Below are 17,688 nucleotides of genomic sequence, written 5' to 3' on the forward strand. Positions count from 1 at the left end.
GTTCGTTTGTGTTGTCAAGCTATTAAGAAAACGCTAATATTGCGAGCAGCCAGGACTAGAAGGATCCAAAGGTTTGTTCCAAATCTTCACGCTGTCCTCGGGATTTCACAAACCCAGGCTCGATGCAACACCATCATGTGAAACCAGAACGCTTACAAAGGGACATTTGCTTTTCAATCAAAACTGCTATTAAAAGAGCAGTATTTTAAGACGGAGCGCAGGAATATCGGTTTTCTCGAAACCTCCGTTTCTAAATATCTTTTTCGTCTGTGCTTTCGGATCCACTTGAACTCCAGAGCGATACGAGCAGCCCGATGTGAAGGCAGGCGGCGAGCGGCGATCCTGGCCAGCTGTCCGCACCATCAGCTCCCACCATCCGGGGGATGCGTCCTGGCTCTCCCCACCGTGTAAAAACCCCCCCTCTGCCGAGCTCCAGCTCCCTTTGGTGCTGCTAAAAATGGTCTCGCTGGGGAACAGGCACGGAGCAGCGCGGGGGCAGCTCACACGCTCCCGCCCGGTTGGCGGTTCTGCAGAAATCCGCAGCAGCTGGTGCCGGGGGGTCAGGGAACCAGCACATAGGGGAACAGAAAAACAGAGAAACAAATCACCCTCGATTTTCTATGGCTGTTCCGGCTGCTAAAATAACCAGGGAGTATTGCGCTCTATTTATACGCCTTATGTGTGAATTGTTTTGGTTGCAAAGCTGAGAGGGTCGGGCAGAACTCAAGAAATATGCGCTTTGAAGGGGGGTGATGTCCTGGCCCTGGCACGGAGCTCCAGCCCTCTTCGTGTTCTCTTGTGTCTCCTCTGGTTCCTCCAAAAAACAGAGGGTTTGCCTATGAAATTAAAGATTCACGGTGTGCACCACTTTCTTCTTCACTGTTTGTGCACAATGAGTGGAGACAAACGCCTAATGGATATGAACGAGGCAAAACGTCCCCACTCTGTGACCCCCCGGGTGACGTGAACCCCCCAAAACACCCATCACGGTTTGCCTGGGCGCTTTCTCCATACGACGGAGGTGAATCTGCTTCAGCTGCCCGGCCTGACTCACGTCTCCAGCGCCATCCATGCAGAGACAGCTGCCCAAGGATTGCTCTTATTTTTCACGCCCACAGTAGCAACTGGCTCCCAGTCATCGCCGCTCTCGTTTGCGTCGCGGGAGCCCAGATATGTAACAGAAAAACCCGCTCTCACGTGCTCCCGCCGTGTAGATTCGCAGGCGGCAGCGACCCGCAGATCGGAGGAGAAGCTGCGAGCAAAGCGAGCACGTTTTGCAGAGCACACAGTAATTCCCGCTCCCAGTCGCGATCGTCAACGGCCACACATCCCCAAGACTCACGGCAAAAGGCTACGGATAGGATTATCACGTTAAGGGTAACGAGAACAAGAAGTACAGGCAAGGAAATTACAATATCCTGGAGGGAAGTTTCCGTGATATTAAAATAATCCCACTTCTGTGCAGCTTCTCTCTGAAAACTCAGAAATCAAAACGTGTTTCTGTACCGAACGCTTTTTCTTCTGGGCATACGGGCTCGTTAATGCGAGATCGCTCGGCTCTGGGGTTTTATTTAAATCTACATGGAGAACGATGAGTTCTCAAAACCATTGAAATAAAGGACATTTTCCTTTTTCACCCGGTTATTTCTGTTTGCAAACACCGGGCCTTCCACCCCTGATAACACCCCTCCCGCTTTAAGGGCAATATCATAATCGACACCATGGTTACAAGGCAACGAAGAAAGACCAAAGCCAACACTACAAAGAGATGGAAATAAGGGACTGTGATGAACCTTCTTATTCCCCTGAGGTTCATTTCTTTTCCTGGAGGAGGACTAGCTGATTTCTACACGTTCCAGTGGTCTCAGTCTCTTTGTGGGTCTTGGGAAAAAGGGAAGCAAATTCTTCCTCCTCCTTCCCCTCCAGAAAAAAAAAGCAGCCCATAAAATTAGGCCAACAATTCTGCTATAACCTGGAACTTCTGCCATGCCATCAAGCAAGATTTGTGCGAGTAACATGGGGGAATATTTGCTTTGTGTGCGAGAGCAACGCAGCAGCGTGCAGGTGTCTCTGGGACTCCATGGAGCACCCAGCAAGCTCCCCAAACCCTCACCTAGCACGAAAGCTTTCAAAACAGCCCGTTCAGGGAAAAAGGATGCACCTCCGGACCGCAGACACTGATAAGTCCCGCTGAAGATTGAAGGAAGAGAGCGAAAATGAGTGTACTTATTTAACTGGTATCGCTTGATTTCGCCCCGGCATTTCTGCGACGTTTTGCTTGGATATTTGGGGATTTCCAGGCGGGCGGTGGAGCCCGGCGGAAAGGCTGCAGTGGAATCCTGCTGCTCGCGGGGCTCCCCCGGGAAGGCAGAGCCGCGGGGATGACTCAAGGCGGGAGGTTTGGCAGGGTCTGCGCTCCCGGCCGAGCTGACTCACCCGAGGTTAAGCCAGCGAGGAGGAGGAAGGCGAATTGTCTGAGTCAGCCCAGGGAGGGAGAAGGAAGAGGGAAAACCTGGGGGATGCGAAGGGGCTCTGCTGGGTTGCCCCATCCCAAGAGAGGGCTGATTTCCACGGCTCCGTGCCCCGCGGGGATGAGCGGCTGGTTCTTCTCAACAACCTGCCGGTTCGGATAACCCGAGCCCCGGTGAAGAGCGGGGAACAAGCCCCGGGTGACGCAGGTGAACTTCAGTGAGCTTGGAAAACAAGCGCAGCGCTGGTTCCAGCGTAACCTCTGCTCGGGCCCTGGGGGAGAACATCTCTGCCATAAGAGGCTTCATCGCTGCGGCGGCTTCGAGCAATAAACATTCTGCAAGAGAGATATAATTCTAACAGGTTTAAGTCCTATCACTGGGCATTAGTTTAATTGGGCTGTGTTGCTGTGTCCTCTGCAGGTCCCCTCTGTTCAGCAGATCCTCCCACCGAGCCCGGTGACAGCTGCTCTTTTCAGGGGAGAGGAGGGGAGAGATTACGCTGTCTGGAATTGGATTTGCCCAGGTTAAGGTGGAAACAAAGCAGAGGCATGTCTGGGGGGCGGGAGATCACTTCAGTTCACCAGCCGATTATTTTTCTATGGGGGTTTTTCCTTCTACCTGAAGAGCTAAACCGCGGCTGACACCATGCCCTTCTTCAAAGGATCAGAAGCGAGTGGGCATGGGGAGTCATGACTAATTCCCTCGGCAGCCTAAGCAAATTGCTTTTCAGTACTACTGCCGGCCTAGATTTGACACCAACCCCAGCATCGTTTCATCAAGAAAAGGGGAAAAAAAGGCTCGCCGGCGAGCCAAGCCTCTCTCAGCAAAGCGATTCTCCCCTCCCCTGTGCTCGAGTTACGGAGAGCCAAAGAAGTTAGATCCTAGCAAAAGCTTTATTGATTTTCTTGCTCCCCTCTCCTCCTCTTTTGTGGTCCAATCTCTGCGAGTGGGAGAACCTCTACCCACAACCACTTCCCCTTTGCGAGGCTGGGGCCGCGGCCCTGGAGCTGCCACACCTTCCCACTTCCTGCAGCGGCTCCAGAGGCCAACATCTGGAACACCCCACACCTCCCCGGCGACCGCGGGTCCCCAGGCCCGCACAGCTGGAGCGTCTCAGCCTGCGACTGGGAGGACCGGAGCTACAAAGCAGCCCCGGCGCTGAACCCCGGGGGGATCGGTGGTTTCCTGCCGTTTTGTTCTTCTTTGAAGAGCTGTGACTTTACACTTGCTGTGGGGTTGCGGAGCTTTGGGCTTCCTGTTTCCTGCTCTCCACGGATCTGCTGCATGGGAAGTAGCATCGTTGTCAACACATGGCGAGTGGAAGCCGTTTAAAAATCAGCGTCTGACTCTGAGCTACCGAGTCATTGACATAAGAACTTGTTGTTCTTCTTGGGGGAGATGAGGAAGAGGAGAAAGAGAAGGAAGAGAAGGCGGGAAGGAAGAGAAGGAAGGAAGGGAAGGGAAGGAAGGGAAGGAAGGGAAGGAAGGGAAGGAAGGGAAGGAAGGGAAGGAAGGGGAGGAAGGGGGGGAGGGAGGGGGGGAGGGGGGGAGGGAGGGAGGGGGGGGGAGGGAGGGGGGAAGGGGAGGAAGGGGAGGAAGGGAAGGGAGGAAGGGAAGGGAGGAAGGGAAGGAAGGAAGGGAAGGAAGGAAGGGGAGGGAGGAAGGAAGGGAGGAAGGGAGGGAGGGAGGGAGGGAGGGAGGGAGGGAGGGAGGGAGGGAGGGAGGGAGGAAGGAAGGAAGGAAGGAAGGAAGGAAGGAAGGAAGGAAGGAAGGAAGGAAGGAAGGAAGGAAGGAAGGAAGGAAGGAAGGAAGGAAGGAAGGAAGGAAGGAAGGAAGGAAGGAAAGAAGGAAGGAAAGAAGGAAGGAAAGAAGGAAGGAAGGGAGGGAGGGAGGGAGGAAGGGGAGGAAGGGGAGGAAGGGGAGGAAGGGGAGGAAGGGGAGGAAGGGGAAGGAGGGAGGGAGGGAGGGAAGGAGGGAAGGAGGGAGGAAGGAAGGAAGGAAGGGAAGGAAGGAAGGAAGGGAAGGAAGGAAGGGAAGGAAGGGGAGGAAGGGAGGGAAGGAAGGGAGGGAAGGAAGGGAAGGAAGGAAGGGAGGGAAGGAAGGGAGGGAAGGAAGGGAGGGAAGGAAGGGAGGGAAGGAAGGGGAGGAAGGGAGGGAGGAAGGAAGGAAGGAAGGGAAGGAAGGAAGGGGAGGAAGGAAGGGAGGGAGGAAGGGAAGGCCTGGAAGCACTTGCGCTGCTGAATGAACCTCTGCCTACTGGATATTTTGAGCTGTTCTATTTAATGCACACATATATATACAAAAGCAATGCCTGCCAACTGCCCCAGCGGCTCAGAGGAAGCTCTCAAGGTGCAACCGTTCATCTGCACCGAGTCCAAGCTCCTGACACAGCTCTGGGATGGCTGATTTCACGGCACGGGGGAGACGAGGTCTCCCAGACAAACCTCTCGCACCAGCAAACGCAGCAGGAGCGGACGGGAATCAGCAAGCACTGGCAAGAGAAAAAGAGTATATTCGACTCGGATGTGAGAACGGGTGGGATGGAGACGGCCAAGAAAGGCGGCCAAGACACCCAGAGCTGCAGAGCGGTTGGTTCGTGCAACCGCCTGGAAGGACATGGGTGTTGGAAACACCGGAAAGAGGCCGAGAGGCACAATCTCGTGGAGCGAGGCAACGTGGGGGCTCCCAAAATGAACTGGAAGGGGTGTGAAGAGCTGAGGCTGGTGGGCTGGATGTCCCAGGGACCGCAGACAGCAGCACTTTCCCCCCTCCCAGAGAAAGGGCAGCTGAAGAGACGCAAAAACCACTGAGGAATTTTACCAGCCCTTGTCTTCATCGCTTGCCTGGCTTAAATTTTGTACTGACAGTTTGGAGCCGTTACAGAAAATTGCTGCTCTACGGCAGCAGACAACTAACCAAATCCTTTAAAATAAAACACGGCAAACCAAGACACCAAGGGAGTGGTGGAATTAGCCCTTTGCCTCCGGGGGAAAATGTCATGTCCCAAGGAGAAACTGCCCCATAAACACAAGTGCCCACGCAGGCTAAGGAATTAGCAGTGATGAGCGTCCCAGAGAGGAAGGATCAGAGATGTCAGTCTGTTGGAGGGATTAGGTCACCGACGCCGTTATAAAGACAAGGTCTCCACCGCGCTCGCTGCCGGGCACTTATTTTAGAGCAGGTAGGCAGGTTAGTTTTTCAGGGACAGCTACTGTGAGGTCCCACAGCTTCTTTTTTCACACGGGACAAAGGCAAAGACCATCTGCTTAAGGAGGGAAAATACCACAGCCAGCTGCGAGCAGCAGCACTTGGGCTACGAGTCTCAAAGACACGAGAATACAAAATGCTTTTTTAATTTGCTTTTAAAGCAAATGCTGTGCAGCACAAATTAATTCACGCCCGAGCACTAAGCATCTCAGCTTATAAGCCTTTCTTTGGAAACAGTTATATTCAGCGATCTGAACCACTCCTCCTCCTCCATCTGCTCAGAAAGGATGAACAAACAAGCCATTGCTGAAAGAAGGAAGGAAGGAAGGAAGCCCGTTCAGCCATCTCCGAGGAAAACTGTGCCAGACCAAAGGAGCTCTTCCCCTCGCCACCCCCCAAAAAGCAAAAAAGCAAAAAAAATATTAAAATTAAACAGATCCCAAACCCAAAATACTCTCCCCGGTTGGGGCTCCCCCTCACTCGTCGCACGAGGAACCGAGAGTTGGTCACACGCGGCAACAGGTTCTGCTCGCTCACATCTCCCTCCCACGCGCGCACAGGCACACGCTGGCAAAATGGGACGAGTCAAAGTGCCGGCTTGACTCATCAGCCACATGATCAAAAAGCTGGAGCTAAAAAAGGGGCAAAACTGGTTTACTCACAGTCTTGGGTACAAGCTGTTTCTTGGGCTGCCCGATCTTGAACGGTATCCTGGAAAAGAGAGGAGAGGGGAGGTGTGAGCGAGCGGTGATGGTTTCAAACGGGCAGCCCCGCGGGTCTCATGCTGGGTGATGGGTTTTGGGGTGAGAAGGGCTGGTTTCAGGGCAGCAACACCCCTTTTCTGTGCGGCGTGGTCCCCCTCCCAGAGCTGCTGCCTCCCAGCATCTCCATCCTAGGAAAGCAAATACACGCGATGGATGCTCCAGGCGTTCCTTGGCAAAATAAAGCAGTTGAAGAACACGCTCTGTTTAAAAACAAATCCGAAGGGGAGGGAAAAAAATAAATAAAGAAATAACAAACCCTGTAAATATTTAGAAAGAGGGTATTAAAAAAAGTAACAAGGCGAGTGTCTGGAGCTGTGAGCTGCTTCAAAGGATTTCTCTGGTACAACAGCTGTAGGAGCCGCTCACCTGCCAGCACAACAACCTTCATTCTTAAAATCCTTAATATGGTTGCTAGTCAAATCTGGGTTACCTGAATGTTTTTCCCCACGCGAGCGAGCTCAAAGGTGAAGAGTACTCCAAATAAATTACACAACATATGTACGGGTGGCTGGGTCAGATGGGTACAGCCATGCAGCCGTCCTGGAAATAATTGGATTTCTTTCACCTATCAGTGCAATAAAAATCCAGGAATTCAACTGCTGTTTTCAATGTATTTCAACACGCTGCTTGGCTAAAGCATCTCGTCCATAACCTCCCGATGTTTTCTGCACCGTACAGCTTTAACTGAAAAGGGAGAATTGGGCTGGTGATGAAATGCAAGTGTCTTTTCCCAGGGATGCCTTGGCGTCCCATCCCCAACCGCACCACGTGCTCCTTGGGAAGGTGCCCAAGTCCCTCTTGGACGAGCCCGAATTCTCACACTAACCCAAAAATGTGGATTTTAGAACTTTAATTTTAAAAGCACGAATTCCCCCTCACCAGCACTGCTGTAACACGGCTCAATGGGACGACTACAACCCCCCAAATATTTCTATTATCGTAATATGATTGGTGTGGATCTATCTGGCGTTAACCTCACTCCTCCTTTTACTAATAGTCCCCAAGTCCCATTTTATTTCTTCTTGGAGTTCACCACTACAGCATTTCACATCAAGAGCAATGCTGCACCATTTTCTGCCTTCAAATTAAACATAACAGCCAGAAAACTACTCGACCACCAACTCTAAAAGGGTCAGAAGAACGTGGATCTTAAAGACCAGAACACGAAAAGCAAAGATGACCCATTTATGGCCTAAAAGCCCCCAAAAGCAACACCACGCAATGGGAGAAAGCGTTTGCGACGAGGCCACGCGTCATCCACGCCGATGAAGCAAAATCCAAGATTATCCGCCAACCCGACCCCCGTTCTTGGTTTTTCCACCCAACGGTGTAATTAGGGCCGGTAAGGAGCCGGGGCCGCGGCCCGTGCGCACCTAAGGCAGCACCGGCCAACCTGAGTCACCAGCTTTAAATGTAAATTCTTTTCTGGAGAGCTTCCTGTTTATGGTTCTCCGGTCCGGCCAACATAATTTGAGGTTGTTAACCCTTTCCAGCCCCCCTGAATCACGCTGCTTTTATAAACAACCACTCCTCTGGGGTATAATTACCCCGTCAATAACCGGCTGTGTGGTGCCTTACAGGAAGAAAGCAGGAAAAATATGGATCTTTCTCTTTGTGTTTTCCTCCACAGGTCAAATATAAACCGAAATGAGGCGCCTCCCGAGCACAGGCTGTGCCATCCGCAGCCGGGTGCCGTCACTCGATGGTTTTGGAAGCAATGGCATCAACTTATCTCGGTGGAAAGAGGAGAAAAAGACGCGTTTTACCCAGGGGATTCAAGGAAAAAGCATTTGCAGGACGAGCCGCGGCGGCTGCTGTGTTCAGGATGGAGTTAAGCTGGTTCCTAACGGGAAAACACAATTAAAATCAAAATTAAAGCATTACATGCGCTCAACCTTCCCCTCCGCCTTGTCTGGCCAACCCTGCCGGGGTGAATGTAAAGATGCAACCCCGACCATCGTTCTCTGCGGGCAAACTGGGTTAAATTAAGGCTATTTTGGTGATAACCGAGGGATGCGGGAAGGTGAATTGGTGTTGGTGAGTGGGGGGGACGGGGGAAAGAAAAACAAATCCCAGTTACTTTCTTCCAGAACAAAAGAAAAGTCATTGGAACACTTCACAACACCACAAACACACTTTGAAGCGGTAAATATCTCTATTAGCATCGTGATGCCGCTTGGCTAATTATGTCTGTCTCGGTAAAACCTCTACAAAATAACCCTGCGCAAGTCATGTGTATTCGACAATTTTTTTTGAGATAATCTTCCTGGTTTCTGAATCTTTGCCTTTTAATATGGCTCTGGGGGGTGGGGAAGATGCATAAGGCAGTAAAGGAGATAAAAAAAGATAAGAAATATGGATTTTATCTGAGCTTTTACAACAAATGGATCCACCCTGCGCTTCCAAACTGCTGCGGGCACCCAGAATATTTGTCCTTCCGTGAGCTGGTGTCCCAGGCTCCGAAATGGGGGGACAACACATACCCGATATAGCAACGTTACAACCATTCGCTTAAAAATCAAGGGCTGCCGGGTGTTTTATTCTGTTAAGGAAGTGCGTAACGCGAATTGTATAAGCTGGAGAGATTTGGGTTGGTGTCTCTACCTGGATTACCAACGGGGCACCGTTGGCACCGTTAAAGCCGAGCACGTGTCTCCAGACGCCGAAGAAAAACCAGAATCGGTGCATTTTTTAATGGGTTTTTTTGCTCTCTCATTTCTGCTGAGCGAGAGAAAGCCGGGGTTGTGTTTGGGGTGTGAAATCCCTTGAAATGCTGTTCCTGAAGAGCGCGAGCTCCGCTGAGTCACAGCCGGAGCCTCCCCAGCCCCGTCCCCCCACAGCCCAAGCCCCGCACCCCCCCGGGGACGTCACTCGGAGTTTGGGGGTTCGGCTGGGAGGGAAAAGGGCGAAACACCCCAGGGAGGGGGTGGGAAAAGCCAAAAAGTAGGAAAAAGAAGTGTGGGTGGAGAGAATCCTGCAAGCTTCTACGCGCCATGCTCAGGAACCCCAGGGAGGGGAAGGTGGGAGAAGCCGTGGTTGATTTTCTCTGAAGTTTCCCCGGCAATATCGTCTATTTACTCGGCTTTTCCACGTGCAAACCGCACGCACCAAAGCGGTTGATTCTTCTCTGGATGCACAGGAGAGTTGTGAACAAACCTTGCAAGTGGAGAAGGGGGAAATGCAGCTCGGTGAGGTCTGCGGGGAGCTGGAGTTTCAAACATCGCTCCCTCTCCCCCGAAACGCGGGCGCAGAGGAATTGCCAACGTGAATCACAATCAGTGCTAATTTAGGGAGGTGATGGTCCTTTTGCCGCACTGGACATCAAACCTTTGCTCAATCCCCAGCCCGGAGCAGGATGGGGAGCTCGGTCAGTGTTTGGATAAATAATCAGTGGATGTGACCGTTTTTCCCGTGCGAAAAATCACTTTACAACCCCTAATGCGGCCCCAGAAGACTCCTGGCAGATAAGCAAGGGATAAGCACCAAGTGTTTTCACCCACAGCTGATAAACCGCTGCCCCTGGGGATGCTGAGCTGCTTGCTGCCGCCCCAGGGGCTGCGGAGGGATGGATGGACGGACGGATGGATGGATGGACAAGCAGCACAGGAGGGAAAGGGCAGGAAGAGCTGTGGCCGGGCCGATGCGCTCGCTCACTCCACATTTCAGAGGTTAATAACCCAAAAACTTAGGAAAAGCGACGCCAAAGCTCTGGCAACCGTGCACCATCCAAATCAATACTTCAGCCGTGGGTGTTTGCCAGGAACCGGAGGGTCTGAGCGCGGTGTAAACTGGTGGTTTTTATGGGTAACGCCACCAACCCAGCTCGTGTTTTGTGAGAAGTGCCCACTTCCCGTGGAAACTTTCAGGGCTTTTTTCTCTCATCAAACCCCAGCCAAGCCAGCACAGCCTGGATTTCCACCAGAGCTTTTCGCTCTTTGAATGTCCACCCAAAATCTCAATTCTTTCACCAGAAAGAAACATCTCTCTTGCCTGCAGACAGGAGAACAACCCCCCATGCTGCCAGGGGTCACCCCAATCCACACAGGCCGCTCTTCCCAAATATTTCATGCTGATGCTTCAATGAAACCATCCACGGAAAGCTGCTCACCTATGAAGCCCAATACACCCCAGAAACAGCCCCCGGGGGTCCTTCCCTGTTCGTGGCGAGTCCTTCCCCTTGTCCAGGCCGGACCGAGCTCCTGTGCTGCGACACGACTCGGCTCAAGGTGTTTGTGTTCCTGCAAACATCCCCAGGAAGGTCGGGAGCATCCACGGAAGGATGAGAACATGGAGGGCGTAACTTTCATTTCCTTTTTGCCGTTATTGAGTTAATTGGAGGGAGAAGCCCGAGGGAGCTTCTCCTCCCCACAGCGCGGCTTCTGCACTCAGGTGCACGCCGCTACAAGACATCGGTGTTTGGAAAGCGTTCTGAGGTGCGATATGGGAAAGCCAGGACAATCTGGAAGTTCAAGGGCAGCTGTGCCCATCATCAGCACCTGCTGAAACGGGACTCATTATCTCATTAGTGTTCCTGAGTCCTAACAAGCGCTGAAGGCAGCGCCCAAGGAGATGCGACGCACCCAAGGACCAACCTGCGCACCCGGACCGCGGGTCTCGTGACTTTTGGCTTCCTAAAAATCCTGAAAAGCTGCAAATCTGTGGCACCCCCAGATCTGGGGGGGGGTCTAGGAGGGAACCAAGGGGATCCCAGCCCTGCCCAGGTGAGAAAGGCAGGAAGGCAAGCGCGGGTTAGACACAGATCTCCAGCATCGCTCCGGATGCCTCGCTGGAACCGTGTCCATGGAAACCGCATGCACCGTCCCACCCCGCTCCCCCCGCCTCGCGGGGACTCATGGCAACCGCTCCAAACACAGTAAAAAAGGGAAAAAATTATTCAAACGGATCACAAACAGCTTATGTCGAGGGAGGTTCTGCGCCAAATTCTGGTTCGGGTTTTTGGTGGAGAGAAGGGAGGTCACGGGGTGGCAAGGGGCAGGGAGAGGAGCGACGCGGGGAGATAAAAGCGCCATCCCTATGAACTTGGAGGCACTAAGCCACAAAAAGGTGTCAGGGAGAGCCCCTGCAGCAGGGGAGAAGGGGAAAAGATGTAAACACGCATTTTATGTTGAGGAAAACAAGGTGCTTTCCTCAACTTGGGCAGCGGAGACGTGTGCCCGAGCTCTTCGGGGCAGGGGCCGCTCGTATCTCTGCATCTCGCACCGAGCTGAGCAAATCAAAACTAATGTCAGGATCCACTCTCCCACCCATTCCAAGATGAGCATGAAAAAAAAAATAATGATATTTTACTCACCCATCAAAAGAAAATTACTCACGCCAGGCGCGTGGGCGAGCAGAATTTTGCAAGGCTGTTTTAGGCCTTGACTGTGCTACAAAAATATCCATTTTAAGCATAGTTGTGAAACACGGTTGTGGCTCAATTATAACACTGGGTTTTTAGCTACCTGTACAAAGAAGGCGGAAAAAAATAATAATTAAGAAATAAACACGTGCTAACTGTGCTCCGAAGACCACGCTGGGTCCCACGATGTCCCCACGATGGATGCTGCGAGGAGCCGAGGTGCTGGCTATTCAGTTTCGCCGTGAAAATACCTCTGGGATGTGCAAACCACCTTGCATGGGCGCTACATGGTGTTTTGGGATGTGCAAACCACCTTGCACATGTGTTACACCATGTTTGGGATGTGCAAACCACCTTGCACGGGTGCTACATGGTGTTTTGGGATGTGCAAACCGCCTTGCACGGGCGCTACATGGTGTTTAGGATGTGCAAACCGCCTTGCACGGGCGCTACATGGTGTTTAGGATGTGCAAACCGCCTTGCACGGGCGCTACATGGTGTTTAGGATGTGCAAACCACCTTGCACAGGTGTTACACCATGTTTGGGATGTGCAAACCACCTTGCACGGGCGCTACATGGTGTTTGGGATGTGCAAACCACATGGCATGAGTTCTATACGGTGTTTGGGTTGTGCAAATCACCTTGCACGGGTGCTACATGGTGTCTGGGATGTGCAAACCACCTTGCACGGGTGCTACACAGTGTTTGGGATGTGCAAACCTCCTTGCACAGGTGCTACACGGTGTTTGGGACATGCAAACCACCTTCCACAGGTTCTGTACGGTGTTTGGGATGTGCAAACCACCTTGCATGGGTGCTATATGGTGTTTGGGTTGTGCAAACCACCTTGCACGGGTGCTACACAGTGTTTGGGATGTGCAAACCACCTTGGACGGGTGCTACATGGTGTTTGGGAGCCGCGTGCGCCTCGCTCACCACTTTGGTATCCGGTTGCTTCATCCAATCTAATTTTATCCCGTGCTCATCTCCACATCCCGGTTTCATTGAAACCCGGAGCAGGGGGAGCGTTGCTGTTGGGCACGAGGTGATTTGAGCTCTGAAAAATATCAATATTGATTTGCCGGGAAGAGAACGGCGCCTTGGTTTGTGTTTGCATCGCACCTGCCCAACGTGGCCACAGCACAGCTCCGAAGAACCACAGAAAAGAAAATAAACATCCAACAAACCCACTTGTATGCTACAACCCACCTATCCCTGCCACCTCTCCGCACTCTCCTCTTTCTTCCCTCGCAAAAATCCACCCAGCCAACCACTTTCTGAGACAAGCAGCTCCTCTTCTTCACCTCCATCCCTAAATATTTCGCAACACGCATTCACAATAAGTCTGGATCCCACCCCATAAAGATCTGGGGAGCTCAATCTCGCACAAGCACACAGTCCCACTCCCGATTTCCAAGTGGTGCCAGCTCCTCAGTCCACTCAGCAAGAGCTCCCTGCCAAGAGACATATGGTTTCGCCGTCCGGCATCGGCAACCCCCCCGTGCACAGCAATAATCCGCTGCGGTGCAACAACACAACACGTGCTTCGCGCCGCCTCACTATCAACATTTGCTTCGCATATTTTTTTTCTCCTGGTAAATACCAGCTGTTGCAGCGGTGCCGAGAGGCAGCACTTGGATATTGAGCTGTCACGCCGCTAAAAACCCCTTTTGTTGTTTGTAAAATCACCTGCAGGAGCTGGGAATTTAGGAGGTATTTAGGAGGCTGGGTAGGAGTTGCAACAGCGTTTGGTTTACACGGTTCCGTGAACCTTAAAAAATCCTTTAGATGCTCACAAATTAAACACTTGTGGTAATTGAGGGTGATGATACAGTAAAAACCATCACTCTAGTTCTCTTATTTTTTTAAAAGGACTGATGGCCACGGTAATCCATGGAGTATTTTCAACTTCTTCCTCCAAAATGCGTGGCTGTGGGGGACCGGTGAAGAAGAGGAGGATGCGGATGTGTTCAAGGGACCCCCATCCATGGCGTAAAACCTAAAGAAAGCCACCAGGATTTCGAAAACATCTCATCTGCCCATGCTAGGCTGTCTCCCAAAACAAGCCTACTCCTGCTCTAAATAAAGCTCAGCCTAGAAAGACAGCATTGCCTAGTTGCCTTGGTGCAGGAGTCAGGAATTTGGGGGTTTGATCCGGTCCCTGGCACTAGCGGGTGACGCTTTGCTCTCCAAAGCAAAGTTTTCATGTGTTGGTACCACGGGAAAAAAGTTAATTAAGGGAACAAGCGCACAGAAGCAAAATTAGAAGCAGAGTTACGTGTTGCTTCCCCAGCGTGATCGGCAGGACAGAGCTGAGGATGAAGCTCCATCCTCTCTATCGTGTGTGACAGGCGACCCCCGAAAAAAGGGGTTTTTGATCAACACTGCCCCGAATTTACCGCTGGAGAGAGACGCACGCGTGAACTAAGCAAACACAAAGCAACCTCCCGCCCCGCCGGGCTGGAACAAAGCTCCTGCCCCTCCGAGCAGCGGCATCGCGGCCGCGCACGTTTCACTCTGACGTTTGAGGAGCAGGACACGACCCCGGCACAATCGGTTCCCCCTACGCCGGCATTTATTACCGGCAGTGTAACCCCTCGCTGCGGGGCGGACGTCACTCCGGCCACCCCCCGTGAATGAGGCGATTCATCCAGCTGCATGAACTGTCACCCAGGAGGGCCGGCAGGGACAGACGGACAGCGAGGCCGAACTGAGAGCGATTGTGTCCCTGCCACGCCGCCGGGTCCCAGCCCCTCGCACTTGCGCGTAAGCGGAGCCACGAGGCGCCGAAGCAGTGACGCTGCTGGAGAAGAAAGAGGAGACTCAGATTGCAGCAGAATATCAAGTCCCCCCTCCCTCATTCCAGCAATGACCTTTAATTCTTCCCCAGAAAAAGGCAAAAGCACCCGATCTCTCAAAACAACACGTGTATCGTAAGGAAGCCATAAGCTCCAGTCCCCAAACGATGTCCCCGGGGAGCAGCGTGGTCGGACAGACGCTGGGAAGCACAGGGGGAAGCGATGCCACTTTGCACCCCAATTATTCCACATCCATCACATGAAGGGAATATTTATTTCTTATATTTCGAAGCAGGAGAGTAGAGCAGGTCTGTTCTACCACACATTTTCCAAAAGCACAGCTCGCGAGGGCAGCCCAGGCGAACGGCGGCTCCGAGACCCTCATTAACCAGCACTGGCTATAATTGCAGCTGCCCCAAGATGAGTAAAGCAGAACAAAAATTAACCAGTGGATAAGTGTGTCTTTATAAGCAAAAGGTCTAATTTTAATAGGTACCTGTGTGCGCATCGTTATACTGTTGAATTACGTTTCCAGAACACAACTTCCCCCGCTCCCAACACAAAACAAATCTTCAGTTTTCACCAAACTCAGCCTGAAATTGCCAGGCAAAAGAAGGTCTTTTTCTCCTCAAACCAGCACATCCTCCACCTGTTGCCCTGCGTGACGATCCAGGATGAGAAACCACACACAGCGGCCAAGATTAATTCCTAATATAACAGAATAAGCGCTGACAAGATGTGCAGGAGCAGCACACCAGAGACACCGCCACATCCAACCTGAGCCCTTCACAAGTCTCATTCAAATACACGCAGGAACTTATTTCTTCTTTAACAAAAGAGCTTTAACGGAGCCGCAGGTGGGTTTTACAGAGATTCAGACTCACAGAGCCACCAGGGATCTTTGGGGACCCCTCAAATTCCCCCAGCAGTGTCTGGGATGGGGCAGCAAGTCCGGCTGCGAGGAGGTGAGGGGACATGGGGAGATAACAGGGGACAAAGGGGGATAACAGGGGGCAAGGGGGGATAACAGGAGGCATAACAGGGGACAATGGGGAGACAAGGGGGGTTTACAGGGGACAAAGGGGGATTACAGGGGACAAAGGGCGGACAAGGAGGGATAACAGGGGGCAAGGGGGGATAACAAGGGACAAGGTGGGGACAAGGGGTGATAACAGGGGACAAGGGGGGAAAACAGGGAACAAGGTGGGGACAAGGAGGGGAGAAGAAGGGATAACGGGGGACAAGGGGGGATAACAGGTGACAAGGGGGGGTCAAAGGGGTGGGGCAAGGGGCTCTGCCTGTGCTGCCCCCTCACCCAGGACGAAAGCCAGGCCGGCCTCAGGTATTAAACACCCATATACTGCATCTGTGCCTACATGGACAGCTTCGGGGCAGCTACACCGGGATCAAACCCGGAGAGAACCGGGCCCAGCACCGGGGCCTACACCGGGGCCCCCCGAGGCCTCCAGCGCCCGCGCTGAGAAGCCGAGGCCTGGCGGCCCGAGCGCCGCGGTGTGCCGGGCCGAGCCCCGGGGGGTGTTGGCGACCCCCAGGCCGCTGTGCCGAGGGGTCCCCGAGGGGGTCTCCGGGGGCTCCGGGCCCGGCCCGGGGGTCCCGCACTCACCAGCTCATGGTCGCCCAGCGCCGCTCCCGGAAGTGCCGCCGCCTTGGCCCCGCCCCTTCCGGGAACGCTCTTCGGGAGGGGCGGGGGGGTCAACGCGGTGCGTGTGACGTCACGGAGCGGGGCGTGACGTCACGGGGCAAGGCGTGAGGCGACGAGACGGGAGCGGGGGGCGAGTGGGGAGAAAATACTTAAAATCCTGCAGTTTTGGTGCAAAATGTGGAAACGGGGCGGGCGGTGCTGGAATAAAATAATAAAATAAATCAAAATGCCCCAAAAAAATGGGAGCGGCGAGGGGGGGGACAGGAGCACCCCGGGGTGGGCGAGGGTTTGGGGGGACAGGGCTGTCCCCAAGCAGGGGAGCCCCGGGAACGGCAGCAGGGATGGGAGGCGCGTTTTGGGGGGAAGCAGCAGCACCCAGTTTTGGGGAGAAAACGCCCAAATCGGGCTGCAGGAGGTTGAATGGGGCGGGGGGTGATGGGGAGCGAAGCTGTTTTGGCGACCAACCCCCCCCACACACACCCCCCATCCTCAGCACTGTCCCCAGCAGCCACCAACAGCTGTGAACCCGGGGGGTGCCACCCCAAGTTTTGGGGAGAAAACCCCCGAATCGGGCTGCAGGAGGTTGAATGGGGCAGGGGGGGCAGCAAAATCTTTATGGCGACCAAACCCCCCCAAGGTCTTCAGCACCATCCCCAGCAGCCACCAACAGCTGTAACCCCGGGGGCTCCCACCCCCAGTTTTGGGGAGAACCCCCCCAAATCCAGCTGCAGGAGGCTGAGCAGGGGTGGGGGGCATTTAAACCATTTTGGTGACAACCCCCCCATCCTCAGCACTGTCTCCACCAGCCATGACCCCGGGGGGCGGTGGGATGAAGCCAACACCCCCCCTCCCGCCCCGATCTCTGGGTGTCCCTGGACCCCCATTGCCAGCCCCTGGTGATGTCCCCACAGGTGACACGGGCTTGGTCCTGGTGACACCGGCACGTGCCAGCGCACGGGGACGAGGCCCCGGGCTGGGTGCCAAGGGGTGGCTTTATCAATTAGCAGGTGGAGGTAAACAGCACGGTAATTACAGGCGGGGAGGATGATGCTAAACTGGGAAGGTGTCACTGACACCGGTGAGGACAGGGGATTAGCCCAAAAGGGATGGGGTGGGGGGGACAGAGCTGGGTGGAATGGTGCCCAGGGTGGCCGAAAAGGGACAAGGGACAGGGACAGACCTGGCGGGGATGGTGGCACAGACCCAGGGAACAATTTTGTGCCAGGATGGGGAGAAGGAGCTGGTGTCAGATCATGGTCAAAAGGTGGAAAGGGGTTGATATTGGGGTGCTGAGGGGGTGTCGGAGGCTGGTGCTGGGGGTTCCCGCCACCCGTTGGGACACACTGCTCCTCCCGGTCACTGTCCCCACAGTGTCACCCCACGCAGGTCAGGGGACACAGTTGCAAGGGGCAGAGCTGGGACAAG

General features: G+C 53.7%; 1 protein-coding gene across 3 annotated transcripts in view; it reads right to left on the bottom strand.

Moving 5' to 3' along the window:
* The window catches only part of BIN3 (bridging integrator 3), a 38,683-nt gene extending 22,371 nt beyond the window's left edge, over positions 1 to 16,312 (bottom strand). The window contains exons 1-2 of one of the 3 annotated variants that reach the window (XM_065041011.1): positions 16,225 to 16,312; positions 6,341 to 6,389 (exon numbers count right to left, since the gene is read on the bottom strand). In XM_065041011.1, coding sequence (XP_064897083.1) covers positions 6,341 to 6,389; positions 16,225 to 16,232 — 57 coding nt within the window. In that variant the 5' untranslated portion in view covers positions 16,233 to 16,312. The remainder of the gene's footprint in view (positions 1 to 6,340; positions 6,390 to 16,224) is intronic. The other 2 variants (XM_065041013.1, XM_065041012.1) reach the window with 2 other exon arrangements.
* Between the last annotated feature and the right edge of the window lie 1,376 nt (positions 16,313 to 17,688).

The sequence above is a fragment of the Columba livia genome, chromosome 25, assembly GCF_036013475.1.
Source record: "Columba livia isolate bColLiv1 breed racing homer chromosome 25, bColLiv1.pat.W.v2, whole genome shotgun sequence".
Classification (NCBI taxonomy): domain Eukaryota; kingdom Metazoa; phylum Chordata; class Aves; order Columbiformes; family Columbidae; genus Columba; species Columba livia.